The following is a 19,000-nucleotide window of genomic DNA, read 5'->3' as shown; positions in this document are numbered from 1 at the left end:
CATGAGAGTGTGAATAGGGTGCATAATTAGTGTGAGCCAATCACATAAAATGGAAAAAACATTAAAACCATTATGGAGAGAAAGAACAAAAAAAGAGATAAAATTCATTTTAACATAGAATGTTACATGAAATAAATAAAATAAACTGACAGAAACATGAAGTAGAATCAATAATGAAACATGATTTCACGGCGTGCATTGAGTCCGTCTGGACAGGACTAATGAAGATAATAAATATTGTGGAATCATTTGCTTAAGGCTATATACTTAGATTTTTTGGTGCATAAAAATCAGATGGCACACTCTCAATCTGAATGCCTACGTAAGGCGGAGAGTGTTTTTTCTGTGGACTCTATTAACCCCTCAGATGTGAATGACATGAGCGCTTTATTTAAGCAATTGGAAAAACTCATGCTAAATGAAACCAAAGTCTGGTGGGATCAGACTACTCTGTCGAATTACATGCACAAAAATATGATCCCTAGAGGTTTAAGAATCAAAAAAATACCCACAACTATTTACTCTGAGGAATTTGTTGTGAACTGGAATCAGCTCCTTTCAGACTGCTCCTTGAATCTGATGAGGCTCATTATCAAACATGAGGAGTCAAAACTCTCTGAATTGCAAAAAGAGATTGAAGCCACACACAATAAATTGGAGCAATACAAAATTAACCCTGATTATCAGACTTATAATGATCGCATACAACAAGCAGTTTCCAGATTAGAAACCACTATTATGACACGGAAAAAGTCTAAATTCCAAAGGGATCAAATGGATTATTCACAACAACAGGTGTATGATTGGGGTAGGTGGGCTCGCACCTCCCAATCACCTAAGTCCATTCTAAAAAAGAAAAATAATCAGTCTAATACGCCATCTGATTTCCACGTCAGTTTTAGTTCCTCTGACCAAGAGTCAATAGACAGTAATGTCACAGACACAGAAACTCGGGAGAATCTCACTTATTATCGCAAGCCCAAATATTACAAGAGCCACAAACAGACAAAAAACGGAAAAGGAGGGGAGGACGCAAACACAGCAAACCCCCCAGGCATGACAACTTGCCGAAAGAAATATTTCTAACATCACATAAATCCAATGTTCTGAATTTGTCAAAACAAGTTTTAACTCAGAAACAAGATGAAGTTCTTTCACTTGGCTTGAATTTTGTACCAGACCGTAATTTCAACCTTTTCTCCACTCTATTGGATCTGAATAGATTCATACGGAATCTTACTATAAAAAACACTTTACAACAGAGGATAATGAGTAGAGATGAGCGTTGTTCTACTCGAACTGTTCGCCAATCTCAAATTCGAGCTGTTTTGGGCGGTGTTCGAGCCGGTCGGCGAACACGAACAATTTGAGAAAAATTCGGCTGTTCGAGGTTATGTTCGATAACTGTTCGTGCACCAAAATCATAACTGGATTTTTTCTCAGTAATGATGAAAATTAATGTTAATACGCAGTTTGAGTGTACAGCGGGGCGGGGGGAGGGGCAGGGGATGGATCTCTGCAGGAACAATGAAGATCTCCATTTTTTTTTCTCTTTCCCGCATTTGCAGTGGGGAGGTGCAATCTGTCAGCCTATCAGCAGCGCACACACGGAGCGAAGTGCTTTTTTCACACAAGCAAGGGCATGTGTGATTGGCAGTGTATGTCACATGTCCTTGCCCTATAAGACCAAGCCATTTTCCCCGTCGCCACCATTTTCTCACTGCTGCAGCTGCGTGTTAGACGGCACCGCTGTTGCTGTGTGCGCTATACCTTGTTAATTTCAAGCCAATTTTCGCACAAATAAACAGATAGCTTGGGAGTAGGGAATAGTTGTGATTGCAGTCCTTTTAAGGACTAGGTTACAGCATTTCCTACGACTTTTATCAGGCAGGTCTGTGCTCTTAAATAGATAGATTGTGGGAGTAAAGACTAATTGTAATTGGAGTCCTTTTCAGGACTAGGTTACATCAGTTCCTATCAGTTTTTGCCAGGCAGGTCTGTGCCAGTGCTGTGCAAGTTTTTTTCACAGCATTTGGCTGAATCTAGCAAAGCTAATCCTTTTTGGCCTATTGCAGAGTGTGTTAGTCAGTGGAGTAGCCTATCTGTGTTGCAAGATATACCACCTGTGTATAGAATACCAATTTTTTTACTGCACCTAGTGAAGTAAAATCTTTTGGGCATAGCATCATTCTATTAGTCCATCTATACTGACCTCCATCAGGTTGCAAACTGAATATAATTTTTTTCTGCATCTAGCTCTGAAAAAATATTTGGGCTTCTAGCGGTGTGTGGGACTTGGTCTATTAGTCCATCTATACTGACCTCCATCAGGTTGCAAATTAAAAATAATTTTTTTCTGCATCTAGCTCTGAAAAAATATTTGGGCTTCTAGCAGTGTGTGGGACTTGGTCTATTAGTCCATCTATACTGACCTCCATCAGGTTGCAAATTAAAAATAATTTTTTTCTGCATCTAGCTCTGAAAAAATATTTGGGCTTCTAGCGGTGTGTGGGACTTGGTCTATTAGTCCATCTATACTGACCTCCATCAGGTTGCAAATTAAAAATAATTTTTTTCTGCATCTAGCTCTGAAAAAATATTTGGGCTTCTAGCAGTGTGTGGGACTTGGTCTATTAGTCCATCTATACTGACCTCCATCAGGTTGCAAATTAAAAATAATTTTTTTCTGCATCTAGCTCTGAAAAAATATTTGGGCTTCTAGCAGTGTGTGGGACTTGGTCTATTAGTCCATCTATACTGACCTCCATCAGGTTGCAAATTAAAAATAATTTTTTTCTTCATTTATCTCTGAAAAAATATTTGGGCTTCTAGCAGCGTGTGGGACTTGTTCTATTAGTCCATCTATACTGACCTCCATCAGGTTGCAAATTAAAAATAATTTTTTTCTGCATGTAGCTCTGAAAAAATATTTGGGCTTCTAGCAGTGTGTGGGACTTGGTCTATTAGTCCATCTATACTGACCTCCATCAGGTTGCAAATTAAAAATAATTTTTTTCTGCATCTAGCTCTGAAAAAATATTTGGGCTTCTAGCAGTGTGTGGGACTTGGTCTATTAGTCCATCTATACTGACCTCCATCAGGTTGCAAATTGAATAAAAAAATTTTCTGCATCTAGCTCTGAAAAAATATTTGGGCTTCTAGCAGTGTGTGGGACTTGGTCTATTAGTCCATCTATACTGACCTCCATCAGGTTGCAAATTGAATAAAAAATTTTTCTGCATCTACCTCTGAAAAAATATTTGGGCTTCTAGCGGTGTGTGGGACTTGGTCTATTAGTCCATCTATACTGACCTCCATCAGGTTGCAAATTAAAAATAATTTTTTTCTGCATCTAGCTCTGAAAAAATATTTGGGCTTCTAGGAGTGTGTGGGACTTGGTCTATTAGTCCATCTATACTGACCTCCATCAGGTTGCAAATTAAAAATAATTTTTTTCTGCATCTAGCTCTGAAAAAATATTTGGGCTTCTAGCAGTGTGTGGGACTTGGTCTATTAGTCCATCTATACTGACCTCCATCAGGTTGCAAATTAAAAATAATTTTTTTCTGCATCTAGCTCTGAAAAAATATTTGGGCTTCTAGCAGTGTGTGGGACTTGGTCTATTAGTCCATCCATACTGACCTCCATCAGGTTGCAAATTAAAAATAATTTTTTTCTTCATTTATCTCTGAAAAAATATTTGGGCTTCTAGCAGCGTGTGGGACTTGTTCTATTAGTCCATCTATACTGACCTCCATCAGGTTGCAAATTAAAAATAATTTTTTTCTGCATCTAGCTCTGAAAAAATATTTGGGCTTCTAGCAGTGTGTGGGACTTGGTCTATTAGTCCATCTATACTGACCTCCATCAGGTTGCAAATTAAAAATAATTTTTTTCTGCATCTAGCTCTGAAAAAATATTTGGGCTTCTAGCGGTGTGTGGGACTTGGTCTATTAGTCCATCTATACTGACCTCCATCAGGTTGCAAATTAAAAATAATTTTTTTCTGCATCTAGCTCTGAAAAAATATTTGGGCTTCTAGCAGTGTGTGGGACTTGGTCTATTAGTCCATCTATACTGACCTCCATCAGGTTGCAAATTAAAAATAATTTTTTTCTGCATCTAGCTCTGAAAAAATATTTGGGCTTCTAGCAGTGTGTGGGACTTGGTCTATTAGTCCATCTATACTGACCTCCATCAGGTTGCAAATTAAAAATAATTTTTTTCTTCATTTATCTCTGAAAAAATATTTGGGCTTCTAGCAGCGTGTGGGACTTGTTCTATTAGTCCATCTATACTGACCTCCATCAGGTTGCAAATTAAAAATAATTTTTTTCTGCATCTAGCCCAGCCAATAGTTTTGGCCTAATACCACAGTTTGGCCACTCAGCTCTGCTCGGTTACCATCCATTGTTTTTTTGTGCAAACAACTCCAGAGTTGTGAATTAGTTAACCACCAAAATGAGTGGAAAAAGGCCTGCTGCTGGTGGAAAGGGGAATAGGCGTGTTGGGAAGGGGAAAAAAGGTTGTGTCCGTGGGGTAGGTGCAGAAGAAAGACCATCTTCCAGCCAAGCTAAAATGTCTACTTCTTTTAGCGGACAATGTGATAAGATCCCTTTCTTACGGCCACGCCAATCGCTCCAAATTCCAGATGAGGCACAAAAACAGCAGGTGCTTCAACGGATATCAAGTGCTCCTTTAAGTGGGCTCTCCTCCACATCAACTTCAACATCACAAATACTCCAGTCCTCAAAGGTGTCACCCAAATCGCACTTGCTTCCTCACAGCTCCCAAATCTCCAGCTGCCCGTCTGAGTATGAGGTAGAACAGATGGTTGAGTCTGCAGAGCTGTTTACTCATACTATAGCCTGGGAATCAGAGGTCGACTCCAGCGCTTCTGTGAATCCAGACGAGGAAATGATCTGCACTGATGCCCAGAATCTTTATGAGTTGGATCCAGGACCAGACGCAGAAGGTTCTGACCATAATGTAGACCCTCATTCCCAAACTGTAACTCCTGTTGGCGGAGACAATGAGGAAGACGATGATAAGACTCAAATACCTGATTGGAGCGACAACTTTAGTTTTTTGTCAGGGCAGGAACAGGTTGGCTCTGAGGACGACGGGTGTGATAACGCACAGGGTGATGATGATGAGGTCGGAGATCCCACTTACTGTCAACCCACAGTCAGCCAAGAGATGAGGTCAGCAGAGGAGGTGGAGGAAGATGCTAGTGACGACGAGGTCAGGTTGCGCCTTCCTGGACAGAGACGTAGTACTGGAAGCACGTCAACAACTGCATCCTCAAACACAACTCTGCCTCTCACCACAAGTCGTGGTGGCTCTTCAGGTCGCATGGGTGCTAAGCCTTGCATAGCCTGGGCATTTTTTCAGATCGATAAAGATGACCCAACTCGTGTTATCTGTAACATTTGTCAGCAAAAGCTAAGTAGAGGCCAAAAAATACATAGTTTGAGTACTTCATGCATGAACCGGCACATGGACATGAAGCATAAGTTGCAGTGGGAAGCTCAGTGTGCTACAATGCGGCCTAGCCGGCCGGGCCAATCACCGTCTGCCATACCTTGTGCATCCGCGGCCTCCTCATCCTCTGTGACTGGGGGGACAGCAGTCACACCTGTTTTGGGGCGCAGACCTGCCACCTCTTTACCCGCAACAGCCAGCGTGATTGGCAGGTCATCATTTTCTTTGGAGGTGGTAACACCAGCTGGTGTTGAGCGCTGTCCGACATCGATAGCACCACCTTTGGATCAAGGCAACCTAACATGTCCGCCTGCATCTTCCTCACAGACCGGCAGTTTGCCGGGGACACCCTTATCAACCCCGTCTAAGCACAATAGCCAGCCCTCGGTCCCTCAGATGTGGACAAGTAAAAGACCATTTCCTCCTAGCCATGAGAAACCTAAGAGGTTGAATTTCACCGTCTGCAAGCTCTTGGCTACAGAAATGCTGCCTTTCCGCCTGGTGGACACAGAGGATTTTCGAGACCTTATGTCCGTCGCAGTGCCCCAGTACCAGATGCCCAGTCGGCACTACTTCTCAAAGAAAGGTGTGCCTGCGCTCCACCAGCATGTCGCACACAACATCACCGCTTCTTTGAGAAACTCTGTGTGTGACAGGGTGCATTTCACCACAGACACTTGGACGAGTAGGCATGGACAGGGGCGTTACATGTCGCTGACTGGGCACTGGGTAACTATGGTGACAGCAGGACAAGGGGCTGCTGTCCAAGTCTTGCCGTCCCCACGAGTTGTGCGTCAATCCTCTTTATGTCAAAGTTCCTCCACTGCTTCTGCCTCCTCAACCTCCTCTCGGTCTTCCACCTGCACCCAAAGCCTGTCTGGTCATGCCACAAGCTTTCTAACTGCGCAGAAGGGATCCTGCACACCTCCTTACTATGCTGGCAGTAGGGCTCAACGTCATCAGGCGGTTTTTACATTGAAATGTCTGGGAAATGTGAGTCCCACAGCTGAGGAGTTGTGGTCAGCTCTGGAGAACCAATTTCATGAATGGTTGTCTCCACTGGACCTGAAACCAGGGAAGGCCGTGTGCGACAACGCTGCAAACCTGGGTGCGGCCCTTCGCCGGGGCAATGTCACACACGTGCCTTGTATGGCTCACGTGTTGAACCTGGTTGTCCAGCAATTTTTAGCCCACTATCCCAGACTAGATGGCCTTCTGCAGAGGGCACGGTCGCTGTGTGCTCACTTCCGCCGTTCGCATCCCGCAGCTCAGCGACTTACATCTCTACAGAAGTCGTTGGGCCTGCCACTTCACCGGCTAAAATGCGATGTGCCTACCCGGTGGAATTCAACTCTGCACATGTTGCAGCGACTGTGGCAGCACCGACAAGCCCTGGTGCAATACGTTCTGACGTATAGCCTGGGCCAACGAGATTCAGAGGTGGGGCAAATCACGCTGGAGGAGTGGTCTCAGATCAGGAACCTATGCACCCTTCTGCACAGTTTTGAAATGGCGATGAAGATGTTTAGTGCTGACGATGCCATTATCAGCATGACTATTCCGGTGATTTACATGCTGGAGCACATGTTAAACAGAATTCGGAGTCAGGTGGTGGCACAAGAGGAGGTGGAGGAAGTAGAGGAGGAGGAGTTGTATGCGGAAGGGCTAACATCTGCAAGGTCCAGATGGTCGGCGGCACCAAGGCGGCAGGCATGTGAGGGTGGGGGAGATGGTTTTACCAGGGCGCATGGTAGCAGCCAAACTAGTGAGGAAGGTGCAGGAGCCCAGGAAGAAGTGGAGGACGAACTGATGGAAGACTCATCAGATGAGGGAGACCTTGATCACATTTCTGTTGTGCGAGGTTGGGGGGAGAGGACAGAGGAAGGAAGCATGATTGTTACCTCGCCACCAACACAACAGGGACTTGGTGCTCCTGGATGCGCAACACACATGAGTGCCTTCTTGCTGCACTACCTGCAACATGACCCTCGAATTGTGAGAATTAGAAATAATCCTGACTACTGGGTTGCCACACTGTTAGATCCCCGGTACAAAAGTAAATTTGCAGAAATTATTCCTGCCATAGAAAGGGATGCACGCATGCAGGAGTATCAGCAGAGACTGTTGCAGAATCTTACATGTGCTTTTCCACAAAATACCAGTGGTGCACGTAGTGAATCTTACAGTTCCAACTTGCCAACCGTGGGACCGTCAAGTGTTCAGCACTCAAACCGTAACAGAACCACAGTATCTGCTGGTAACATCAATTTTGCGGAATCATTTCACCACTTTTTTAGCCCATCCTTTGCAAGGCCACAGGAGACAAGAAGTCTGACACATAGTCAACGCCTAGAGACGATGGTACAGGAGTATCTCCAAGTAAACATTGAAGCCACGACTGTGTCACTGGACCCTTGCTCTTTTTGGGCTTCCAATCTGGATAAATGGCCGGAGCTAGCCACTTACGCATTGGAGATCTTGTCATGCCCCGCAGCCAGCGTTCTGTCTGAACGTGTGTTCAGCGCTGCTGGTGGTGTGCTGACAGATAAGCGCACGCGGCTCTCCACTGATAATGTAGACAGACTCACGTTCATAAAGATGAACAAATCATGGATCCGAAACGACTTTTCTACCCCTGTGTCATCCTGGGGAGAGTAAAAGCTTGATGATTGGTTAAAATCACCCTACCAACCGTTTTAAGCTTTCAAATTACTAATCATGTTTATCTGTATCTTGACTGGAAAATAATTTGGGCTTTGTAGCAGTGTGCAGCACTGATCCTATTAGGCAATCTATAATAAGCTTCACCAGATTTAAAATTAAAAATAATTTTTAGCTGCATCTAGCCCGGAAAATAATTTTGGGGCTCCGAGATGTGCAAGACACATAAGTGCCTTCTTGCTGCACTACCTGCAGCATGACCCTCATATTGTCAGAATTCGAAGTAATCATGACTACTGGGTTGCCACACTCTTAGATCCCCCAAACTTTTCGATCAACCTTTTCATTTTAATAAAGACCAAAAAAATGGTCATTTTTGAAATTATAAGCATTAGCAGGTTGTTAGAAACTGAAATCAAACAGTTTTCAACTCAAAACTTTATTCTAGGTGATGTTACATTTTCACATAGGACCCCTTGTTCGAAAGGAGCTTCTGAACTCTCTCGTCCATTGAATTTGTCAGGTTTTGGATGGTTTCTGCTTCAATTGTTTTGCATGAGGACAGAATACCCTCCCAGAGCTGTTGCTTAGATGTGAACTGCCTCCCGCCATCATAGACACTCCTTTTAATGATGCTCCAAAGGTTCTGAATGGGGTAGAGGTCAGGGGAGCATGGGGGTCACACCATAAGTTTGTCCCCTTTTATGCCCATATCAGCCAGAGATGCAGATGTTTTATGTGCAGCATGAGATGGTGCATTATCATGCAGAAAAATGATCTTGCTGTGAAATACATGGTTCTTCTTCTTGAACCATGGCAGGAAGTGCTGTTTGAGAAAATCCACATACATTATGGAGTTCATCTTTAGCGCCTTCAGGGATCCTAAAGGGGCCGACAATCTCTCTCCCCATGATTCCAGCCCAAAACATTACTCCACCTCCTCCTTGTTGGCGCTGTAGCCGTGTTTGCGTGGGGTGTCCATCAACCAGCCATCCTCCACTCCATTCATCTGGACCATCGAGCGCTGCACGGCACTCATCCGTGAACAAAACAGTTTTGAAATCAGTCTTCATGTAATGTTTGGCCCACTGGAGCCGTTTCTGCTTGTGTGAAGTGGATAGAGGAGGTCGACAGGATGGCATATGCACAGCTGCAAACCTCTGAAGGACCCTGCATCTTGTTGTTCGGGGGACGTTGGAGGCACAAGCAGCTTCAAAAACTTGTCTGCTGCTATGACAAGGCTTTTTTGCCGCTGCTGTTTCAACCTGACGTAATTGCCTGTAGGAAAGAGTTCTCAATTTGCCCTTATCAGCACGCACACGTGTGTACTGTGAATCAGCTACATACTTCTTGATTGCCAAGACACTTCATCCTGATCATCGCACAATGTTGATTGTAGTCATGCCTTGACCTAAACACTCCACAATTTGTTGCTTCTCAGCAGCCGACACATCCTTTTTCTTTCCCATTTTGGCAGAAAATGTAGGCTGCTTAATAATGTGAGAGAGCCTTCTAAGTAGTCTTGCCTTTCATTGGACACACCTGCCAAACTAATTAGCACAGGTGTCTGCAATTGCTTACAGTGATATAAAGAGCCATGACACACATCACCATCAATGAGTTTAACTGACAAACAAACAAATTCTTCCCTTATCACTCCTAAACACTTTTTGCATAATAATTTGGAACGCGGTGTACATGTGCTTTTCCACAAAACACCAGTGGTTCACGTTGTGAATCTTACAGTTCTAACTTGCCAACCGTGGTCTGTATGGAATTGTTCAATAAAGGGCCCAAAATTAAGATAACATAGATGGGAGAGGTCTCTATGAATAGGAATTCCTAAGTATTTGATACCCTGTGAGGGCCAGGCAAAGGGAAAGTTGGACTGGATGGAATCCTATATAGATTTAGGGAGGGAGACATCGAGGGCCTCAGACTTCGCTGCATTGATTTTAAAATTTTACCATGTAACAAAGTGATCTATTTCAGCCATAACAGCAGGGATGGATATATGTGATTGAGTGATATATACTAGGACATCATCAGCAAATAGAGAGCACTTGTACTCGGTGCCTCCCACCTCAATCCACCTAATATTGGGGTTATGGCGAATTGATGAGAGCAGGTGCTCCGTCACTAGGATGTATAAGAGAGGGGACAGAGGACATCCCTGCCTTGTCCCATTGGTGATTGTGAAAGGTGATGAAAATGTTCTGACGCACCCCCTGGGCCTTGGGACACCCGGAGCCGGACACTTTTTGGTGGATGCTGGTGGTTGTAGTCTTCGTGGCGGCGATCCGGTTCCGTGGCTCAGGGCGGTCAAACCAGTGGCGGAACTATTTATGTGGTTTTGATGTTTAAATGTCCGACTACGCCACCCGTGGATTGCGGTCAGAGTGAACCGCCGCTACAGGGCAGACCGCTAAGGCTGGTGTTGTGGGTGCAGCAGAGCGTAGCATAACTCCCCACGGGAGGAGTATAACCTCAGGGCAGTGTATGCGGAGGATGGGGGTGATGGTGCAGGGCAGCAGCAGTAACGACACGGAGTCAGTGATGCAGTTCAGGGCCTTTACTCACAGTTCTTATTATCCAGACCACGTCTGCAGGTAACGGCTGCCCACGTCGTACTGTGCTCACCAGGTGAGGGGCTCAGACAACTCCCAGATAACTTTGGAGCGCTTCACAGGACCCCCTTTGTGTGTCCTTTGTCTGGCCTTTCTTACCAACACTTCTGTCCGGCTGCCTCGGGCCTCCTCTTGGTAAACTTGGCGCCAGTTTCCCTGACCCTATGTGGTGCCTTCCTAGCGGGTGGAGCAAGGGGCTGCGCCACATAAAATGTCAGAGCCTCCGGTTTCTAGCTGAGGGTCGTTTCCTGCCTCCACTAGTTCGGGGACCGGTCTCCCCCTTTGGCCTGACCCCTCCACGCAGGTGGATTCGGGCGTGCGGTGGCGACTCGCCCGTCCGCACCCCTGGGATCCCTTCATTCCTCATTCTTGGAGCCTTCTCCGCTCCTCTTCCTTCCTTCTCCCTCTTGCAGGCCTGTGCCTCTGTTACTAGGCCCGCCTCCGGAGCAGAGCTCATGCAGAGCCCCTGCTCCCTGCCACTTCTGCTCAGACTTCTCTGCACTGAACTAAGATGGTGCCCACCTTTTATACTCCCTTCTCAATGCACCCAGGAACTGCTTCCTCCCTGCTCCTGCACTGCAGGGTTCCCCTTCCTCAGTGTTCCCTCCCCCCACTCCAGCCAGGGACAGGGACTGTCGTGCCCATCTCAGGGGCATATTGGTCGCCCTGCCCCACGGCAATGTGGTGTAATGCATGCAGGTGTCGGGTCCTGATCCACACTCCATCCTTATCTGAGAGTGAGATATCACACCTCTGGGTGAGGTGCAATACGTCTGTAGCAACCGAGCCCTCGGTGCTACAGTTCCATTTATCTTCAGCCTAGGTGACGTATTGTGATACAGGGCCGTGATTTTGGCTATAAAAGGGTCCCCTAGACCCCTACCCCAAGCTTTTTAAGAGAATCATATATGGCGTGCCAGGAGACTCTATGGAATGCTTTCTCAGCATCCAACGAGAGTATCTACTTACAAATTTTTAACTGCATCTAGCCCAGGAAATACTTTGTGCCTAGTAGCAGTGTCTGCTAGTCAGCGGATTATCCCGGCTGTTAAGCAAGCTACACCACCTGTAGTTTGGACACTTAATTTTTTCAAAGGAAATGCTTCGGGACCACGGGATACTTAGTGAAGAGCATCAGGAGGCACCCCAAGGCATAGGGGCTGGGACTGGCACTAGGATGCCTTGCGGTGGACAGCCGAGCTCGATCCTTATAAAAGCTTTTTAACTGCAGCAGCTTTAGTGGACGCTACTGGAGCTGGAATTACGCGGCTGCTGGCATGAGACTTGCCCTCCAATAGATCCTTTTAAATGGATTTAAAGTGTATTCATTCAAATTAGAGGGACAATTTAAATTAAAAAGCTTAGAGCTGCCTTCACCACAGGGGGGCTCTCTCGACCCACCAGCGGACAGGCACCAGTATTGGGAGAGGGGGGCTGGCCGTCAGGTTTCACCGTGGCTCTGGCACAAACCCGGCGACACGGAGGTGGCACGGGCAGGAGCGGACTGGCCGTCTCGGCTTCTCACTTTTTGGATTTTAGAAGGGCATGACATGCCTAAATCTGTGTCTCCCCCTCCTTTTACTCCTCCACCTCTTTTCTTTTCGCATGACTATATGTACTTGTCACTTTTCCATGTGTTAGTTGTGTCTTCTGAGCAGTTTGTCAGCTTTTGGACACCTTTGAAGGTGTTTTCTATGTGTTTCTATGTGTTTTTGTTTGCCTGCCATTGGTTTTAACGGTGTTCGAAGGTGTTCGGCGAACAGTTCGACGAACAGTTCGGCGAACACACGGGTGTTCGACGAACCGAACCGAACTCGAACACTACGGGGGTGGCTCAACACTACTCAACACTATTGATTACTACCATTATGATAATCATGATGACAGGGATGATTCTGATTATGGGTAATAATTTTATACCTATTATGTAACAGACATCACAAAAATCATCTTGGATAAGTCTTCATACTTGGAAATATATTTTACAGTACTGGGGCACATTTCTCGGTGGTCTCACTAGTGATGCCGTTACCAGACAGTCACGGATTTGGGTTTGCGCCCTTTACTCTCAGGCGTCTGAATTTCTCTCACTAACACCGCTCCTCTGACATCTCCTCCTCCTACCAGGGTAGAAATAAATAGTAAATGGGCGTGGATTGGGGGGACGGCCAGGGGCATGGCAAAAATTTACTGTGGCACGTAGCTTGCTGCAAAAATTGTCCCTCTTTTTGCTCTTCAAAAGTTGGGAGGTATGGTACAGACTCCTTATGCAGTACATGCCCCTGTATACAGCCTCCTTATGCAATACGTTGCTCCACAGCTCCTATATACAGCAGCCTTCATATGCCCCAGCCCCTGTATCCAGCCTCCTTATTTAGTACATCGCTTCTTAACTTCTGTATACAGCCACTATATGCAGTACATCATATCTGAGACTGTGTATGCAGCCTGAATATGCAGTAGAGGCTCCTCAGCTTATGTATGTCCTTTATATGCAGTACATGCCTCATCCCCTGTATACCACCTCCATATGCAGTACATTGCTCTACAGGTTCTGTGGACATGCTCCACATTCAGTAGATCTCTCCTTAGCCTCTATATACAGCCTCCCATATGCAGCTTATCTCTTCTCAGTCCCTACTGTATATACAGACCCTCATATGCAGTACCCACTCCTCAGCCTCTGTATCCAGCCTCAATATGTAGAACATTGCTCCTTAGCTACTATTTAAAGCTTCTATATGCAGTTTAGGCTCCTCAGCCTTTAAGGGTAACAATGTTTTGAACTTTTGGCTTTCAGGCTCCATATTTCACCATCCTCTACTGCTTTGAATGTGAGACTACCATCATTTTATAGACAATCATCTTGGCTATCTCATACATAAATTTGACTTGTGACTATTTAGCATATTATTAATTATGCAGAATCCAATTATGTCACTGCATTGTCACTTTTTTACTCCTGGTGGTGGATACATCTTTTTCTTCTTGTATACTAAAAATTACTACTTGTTCTCACATTCCATAATAGCTCAGTGTGTTATTAGGTTGATTCCCAAGTGAAAGGTCACTGATATGAATCAAGGAGCAGCCATGAAGAAGATTTCCCATGAAAAGAGAAACAGCATCATCCAACTTATCGAAAGTGGTCTCTCTGCCAAGAAATTTGTCAAGCTAAATCATGTTTGTGCCATGACATTTGGAAGAATATGAAAAGAAGTCCATCCATCCATTCAGAAGCCAAGAGGTAGATCTCCAGGCAAAATATTGGAGTTAACAAGTTGGCTCATCACAAGGTCTATCAGTTCTCGCAGGACAAACTACACTGGAGGCTACTCGCATGTTTCGTAATAGTGAGATCACAAACATCCATTCAAGCACTGTGTGACGCACGTAACACAAGTCTGGAATGGTGGCCCGAAAAAGGGTGAAGAGCTTCAACTTCAATATCATCATAAGAAGCTTCCGTTAAAGTTCTCAAAACAGTACGAGAAGTGGACAGTAGAAGATTGGAAATGGGTGATTTGGAGCGATGAGAGGAAAATCAATAGACTAGGCTCTGACGAGTGCAAATGGGTGTGGAAGAAACAAGGGAAAAGGGGGCTAGCAGATCGAGAAATTGAAGGAACTGTCAAGTTTGGAGGAGGAAGCCTGATGATATGGGGTTGTTTTACAGCCAAAGGTGTTGGATATTTTCCTAGGATCAATGGTGGCCTCCATGCTGAACTACTGTATATGTGAGTATCCTATAAGACGTGTTACTTTGTACAATCGTGTATTATGGGTATGAAAAGAATGACATACTGTTCCAACTTGACAATGACCTGAAGTTTATATTGAGATTGGTGAAGAAATGGTTCAATAACAATGAAATAGAATTGCTGGATTGGCCCCCACAGTCCCCAGACCTCAACACAATCTAACACTTGTGGGTAGAGTTTAAGAAAAAGTTGTATACATACCCAAGTGAGTTATCCAGTATTCACCAACTTTGGGAACATGTAGAAGAGACCTGGGATCAGATTTCAATCGAGGCATGTTTGAATCTGACTGAGCGCATGCCCAGAATGATTCAGCAGTGTTGAAAGCCAAAGGTGGATTTACAAAATACTAACAAGATAATAAAAATTTTAATTTAGATTTTTAGGAGCAAAACAGTAGCAATGCAGTGATAAGACAAGAATCTGCATAACTAATCATAAGCTAAATAGTTGCAAGTCAAGTTTATGTATGAGATAGCCAAGATGATTGTCTATAAAGTGATGGTAGTCTCACGTTCGAATCAGAAGTGGATGGTGAAATATAGACCCTGAAAGTCAAAAGTTCAAAACATTGTTACCTTTTTACTCATCACTGTACATCCTCCATTTGTATTTAATCACGCCTCATCCACTGGATACTGCCTCCACATGCAGTACATTGCTCCTCAGTTTCTATATACAGCCCTCCATATGCACTAAACCTGTTCTCAGCCCCTATATACAGATCCCTAATGTAATACATCTCTCTCCAACTCTTGTATACAGTTTCCTTATGTAGTATAGTCTCTCGAGCCCGTGCAAACAACCTCCATCTACAGTACATGCTCCTCAGCCTTCAGATGCAGCTCGTTGCATCTCTTGATCCTGTCCTCGTCTCTCTGTTACACGCACGCCGCTAGGTTCAGATAGGGGCGAGACAGGTTGCATGAATTCTTTGGAATGCTGGGTTAACCATTACTCATGGCAACCATAAACCATGTGCTGCATCTTCTTTCAGGTACACAGTGGTGTTGACCCTCAGACACAGACACGTAGGTTGTTTCACTTGCTGACCAGACACACTTGACAAGAGTCCTCATAAATGGTAGAACAATAGCATTTAATAAGATGCTGCACAGCCAGTGCAAGTTAAGTTTTATGAGCAACAGGCTCCAGTGACAAACAATACAGTTTCCTTAGCAGCACAGCAGTTCACAGTCTTCCCAGTAGTACAGGACAGCACAGTTCTAATGCAAAGGCACATAAATAAACACATCATTCTTTACAGCACAGTGAGATGGAGGAGGGGGGGAGGGTTTGCGGAGGGAGATTATCCCTGTGACACCATTTCTTACAGTCCATATCTTTATGCCTGACAATACTCTGCACTGCTAGTACAGGAACTCTACCTGACCTGTGCTTAGCTTCACTCCTGACTTGAATACTTTTCATTTGCAGGGGCTCTTCTGTGAGATACAGAATACACACACCATCTTTCTCTTCTGCTCCAGCCAGACAGTAGACAACTTCGCTACAATCCCCCTGGTGCTCTGCTAAAACACTCCCCTTCTCTTGTGACTGTGTTAACCCCTCTAGTTGCTGGATGCTTCTGGAGCACAACACTTCCTGTCTCCTGTGCTTGTGTTACTTCTAATAGTTGCTGAATGCGTTTAAAGCAACAGCACTACTTCTGCATGCCACAATCTGCAACAGCACTAATTCTGCTTGTCACATCTCTCAGGTGGGAAGATGCGTATCCTCAAAGTTCCTGTGCGTGAGGATGTCCTGCTATTCCTAATGGGGCTGGAAATGTAAAGTTACAGCATCGTGGGACATTCTAAGGGCCGTCAGACGCTTCAGCATCACTGTACCTTGCAACACATCAACCATGGTCATATCACAGTCCCACATCACAGCGTGTGATGCAATCGAAAGTGGTTTTCTTCAAGGTTCAGTGTGGCTGAGGCACTTGGGAGTCATGTAGACCTTAACAGTTACTAGGCCACTGTTCTGGCAGCACTTCCCCCCTGCCCTCCACCCCAGCCCGCCCCTGCAAGGAAGATATTTATGAAAATATAATTTCTTCATTTTCCTAACATCTACCCTATCCTGTCTTCTCAGGTCACCAGACAAACACAACAACTTTTATTATTATGAGGTATATGCAAACATTATACAGAAGATGTCACTTACCATATTCAGTATTGTTTTTGCTCTCGGGATTATCGGTAATGGATTAGTCATCTGGATTGCCGGATTCAGGGTGAAGAACACAATCAATGCTGTGTGGTTCCTGAACCTGGCCATAGCGGACTTCCTCTGCTGTGCTTCTCTCCCTCTGAGAATTGCTGATTGGGCTACAATTTTCTCACTTTTGTCAAGCCCCCCAGATTTTGCATTTTGCATAGTGAACTTGTTTCTGTTTACGCTAAACATGAGTTCCAGTGTTCTTCTCATGATTATTGACCACTGTGTATCGCTCGTGTGCCCATTTTGGGCCAAAGTTCTTAGAACTTATAAACTGGTGTCAATCACTGCAGCGATCATTTGGGGGCTGAGCTTAATTGCAACTAGTTTAGTGTATTACATATATAGATGCCATTTACATAATCTAAAGGAATGGTGTATATTTGGTGATTACACAAATCTTTATAAACAAGAGTTATATCAGACCATTCAGGTGATCAAATTAATTATAATGTTTGTGATACCTTTTCTTATCATCGTCACCAGTTATGTCACAATCTTCTACAAACTTAGAAATAGTAAGAAATCCCAGAGATCCTTTGGGATCATCACCGCTGTTATATTGTGTTTTTTTATTTTCTCGTTTCCATATTACATCTGGCCACTAACACCCTGGCATTATAGAAAGGATAGTCTTTTCTATATATTACACACTATTTTCACAAGCCTGGCTTTTCTTTATAGTTGCTTGAATCCAATCATTTATATATTCATGGGACTGGATTTCCAACAAGGTTTCTTCAGATCCATTCCCAACAGACTGGAAATAGCCTTGAGTGAACATCCTAATGACCTGAGTGGAGAACAAGAAGATATAGGAAATATTCGCACTTCTACTAAGTAATATATAATCCTGTTATCTACTCTATATGAGACCTCTCAATCTATCGGAGACTTGACTATGTTTAATATTTTTTTCACCTTGTTTCCTTCCTCCTCTCATTCTAAAAGCCCTAAGATTTTATTTTCCAATCAACACAACTTAACGAGGGATTGATTTTTTGCACGATGAGATTTCGTTTTGAAAGACGCCCTTCATTTCAACATATAATGTGCAGAAAAAAAATCCCAAAGTCATGTGAAATGGTGAAAAAAAAATAAAAAATTGGAACCCTGACATATTTTTCATTCATTGAGGAAAAGAAGTGCCCGGGCAAAATGATTCTCCAGGTGATCAGAATTATGGTGATTAGGGATAAGAGGATCGATCTGCGAAGGATCAAGTTCAAGTCAAATTTCATGAAATTTAATTAAAAAAAAACTTGCCTGGCCCCATTTCCCACACTGCAGAAGCATTAGAGAGCAGGGTAATATCAGTTTCTTTTGCTTCGCAACCTACCCACAATGCCCTGCAGCTATGTAATCTAGCGGATTATCATACCTTGTACAGTGATAGATGGATGACGCACCCTACGTCATCTACAGATCCTTGTGAATCTTGCACCTGTATAGTTGAAGCTCAGGCCTTCACATCTGCACGTTACTCTTTCCCACTATGTCCTTTCATAGGCTGACGACTATTAACAGGAAGTGAAGTTGGCGCCAACGTATGCGCATTACAGAGCTTTTCTTTGCCCGTAGTAGGCCTACAGTTCATCTACACATAAGGAGGTTTCGCAAGGGCTAATGACATAGCATACATCATCCATATCAGTCAAGGTGGGAGGTTGGCGATTATGCCCAGAAAGAAGGCACAGACCTCCAACCACCGACACCCATCGAACAAGAGAGTGCAGATTAGCAATCGGTGATGAAGACTTGTAAAAGATATATTCTGTGGCATTTGGGTGGAGTTGGGTCTTATAAACAGTAGAGATGAGCGTTGTTCGACTCGAGCTGTTCGCCAATCTCAAATTCGAGCTGTTTTGGGCGGTGTTCGAGCCGTTCGGCGAACACGAACGATTTGAGAAAAATTTGGCTGTTCGAGGTTATGTTCGATAACTGTTCGTGCACCAAAATCATAACTGGATTTTTTCTCAGTAATGATGAAAATTAATGTTAATACGCAGTTTGAGTGTACAGCGGGGTGGGGGGAGGGGCAGGGGATGGATCTCTGCAGGAATAATGAAGATCTCCATTTTTTTTTCTCTTTCCCGCATTTACAGTGGGGAGGTGCAATCTGTCAGCCTATCAGCAGCGCACACACGGAGCGAAGTGCTTTTTTTCACACAAGCAAGGGCATGTGTCATTGGCAGTGTATGTCACATGTCCTTGCCCTATAAGACCAAGCCATTTTCCCCG

The 19,000-nt window shown here is 44.4% G+C and overlaps 1 protein-coding gene across 1 annotated transcript; it reads left to right on the top strand.

Annotated features, from left to right (window-relative positions):
• The first annotated feature begins 294 nt into the window (after positions 1–294).
• LOC141171671 (formyl peptide receptor 2-like) lies at positions 295–17,603 on the top strand. The gene is made up of 3 exons (XM_073655334.1): positions 295–808; positions 16,254–16,323; positions 16,634–17,603. Exons 1-3 carry the CDS (start codon positions 295–297, stop codon positions 17,601–17,603), a joined length of 1,554 nt encoding a protein of 517 aa, XP_073511435.1.
• Positions 17,604–19,000: the final 1,397 nt, after the last annotated feature.

Source organism: Phyllobates terribilis, unplaced genomic scaffold, assembly GCF_046119375.1.
Source record: "Phyllobates terribilis strain yellow unplaced genomic scaffold, ASM4611937v1 Scaffold_12__6_contigs__length_324123572, whole genome shotgun sequence".
Classification (NCBI taxonomy): Eukaryota; Metazoa; Chordata; class Amphibia; order Anura; family Dendrobatidae; genus Phyllobates; species Phyllobates terribilis.
Note: the sequence above shows the minus strand (reverse complement) of the source record. Positions and strands in the feature narration are given on the sequence as shown.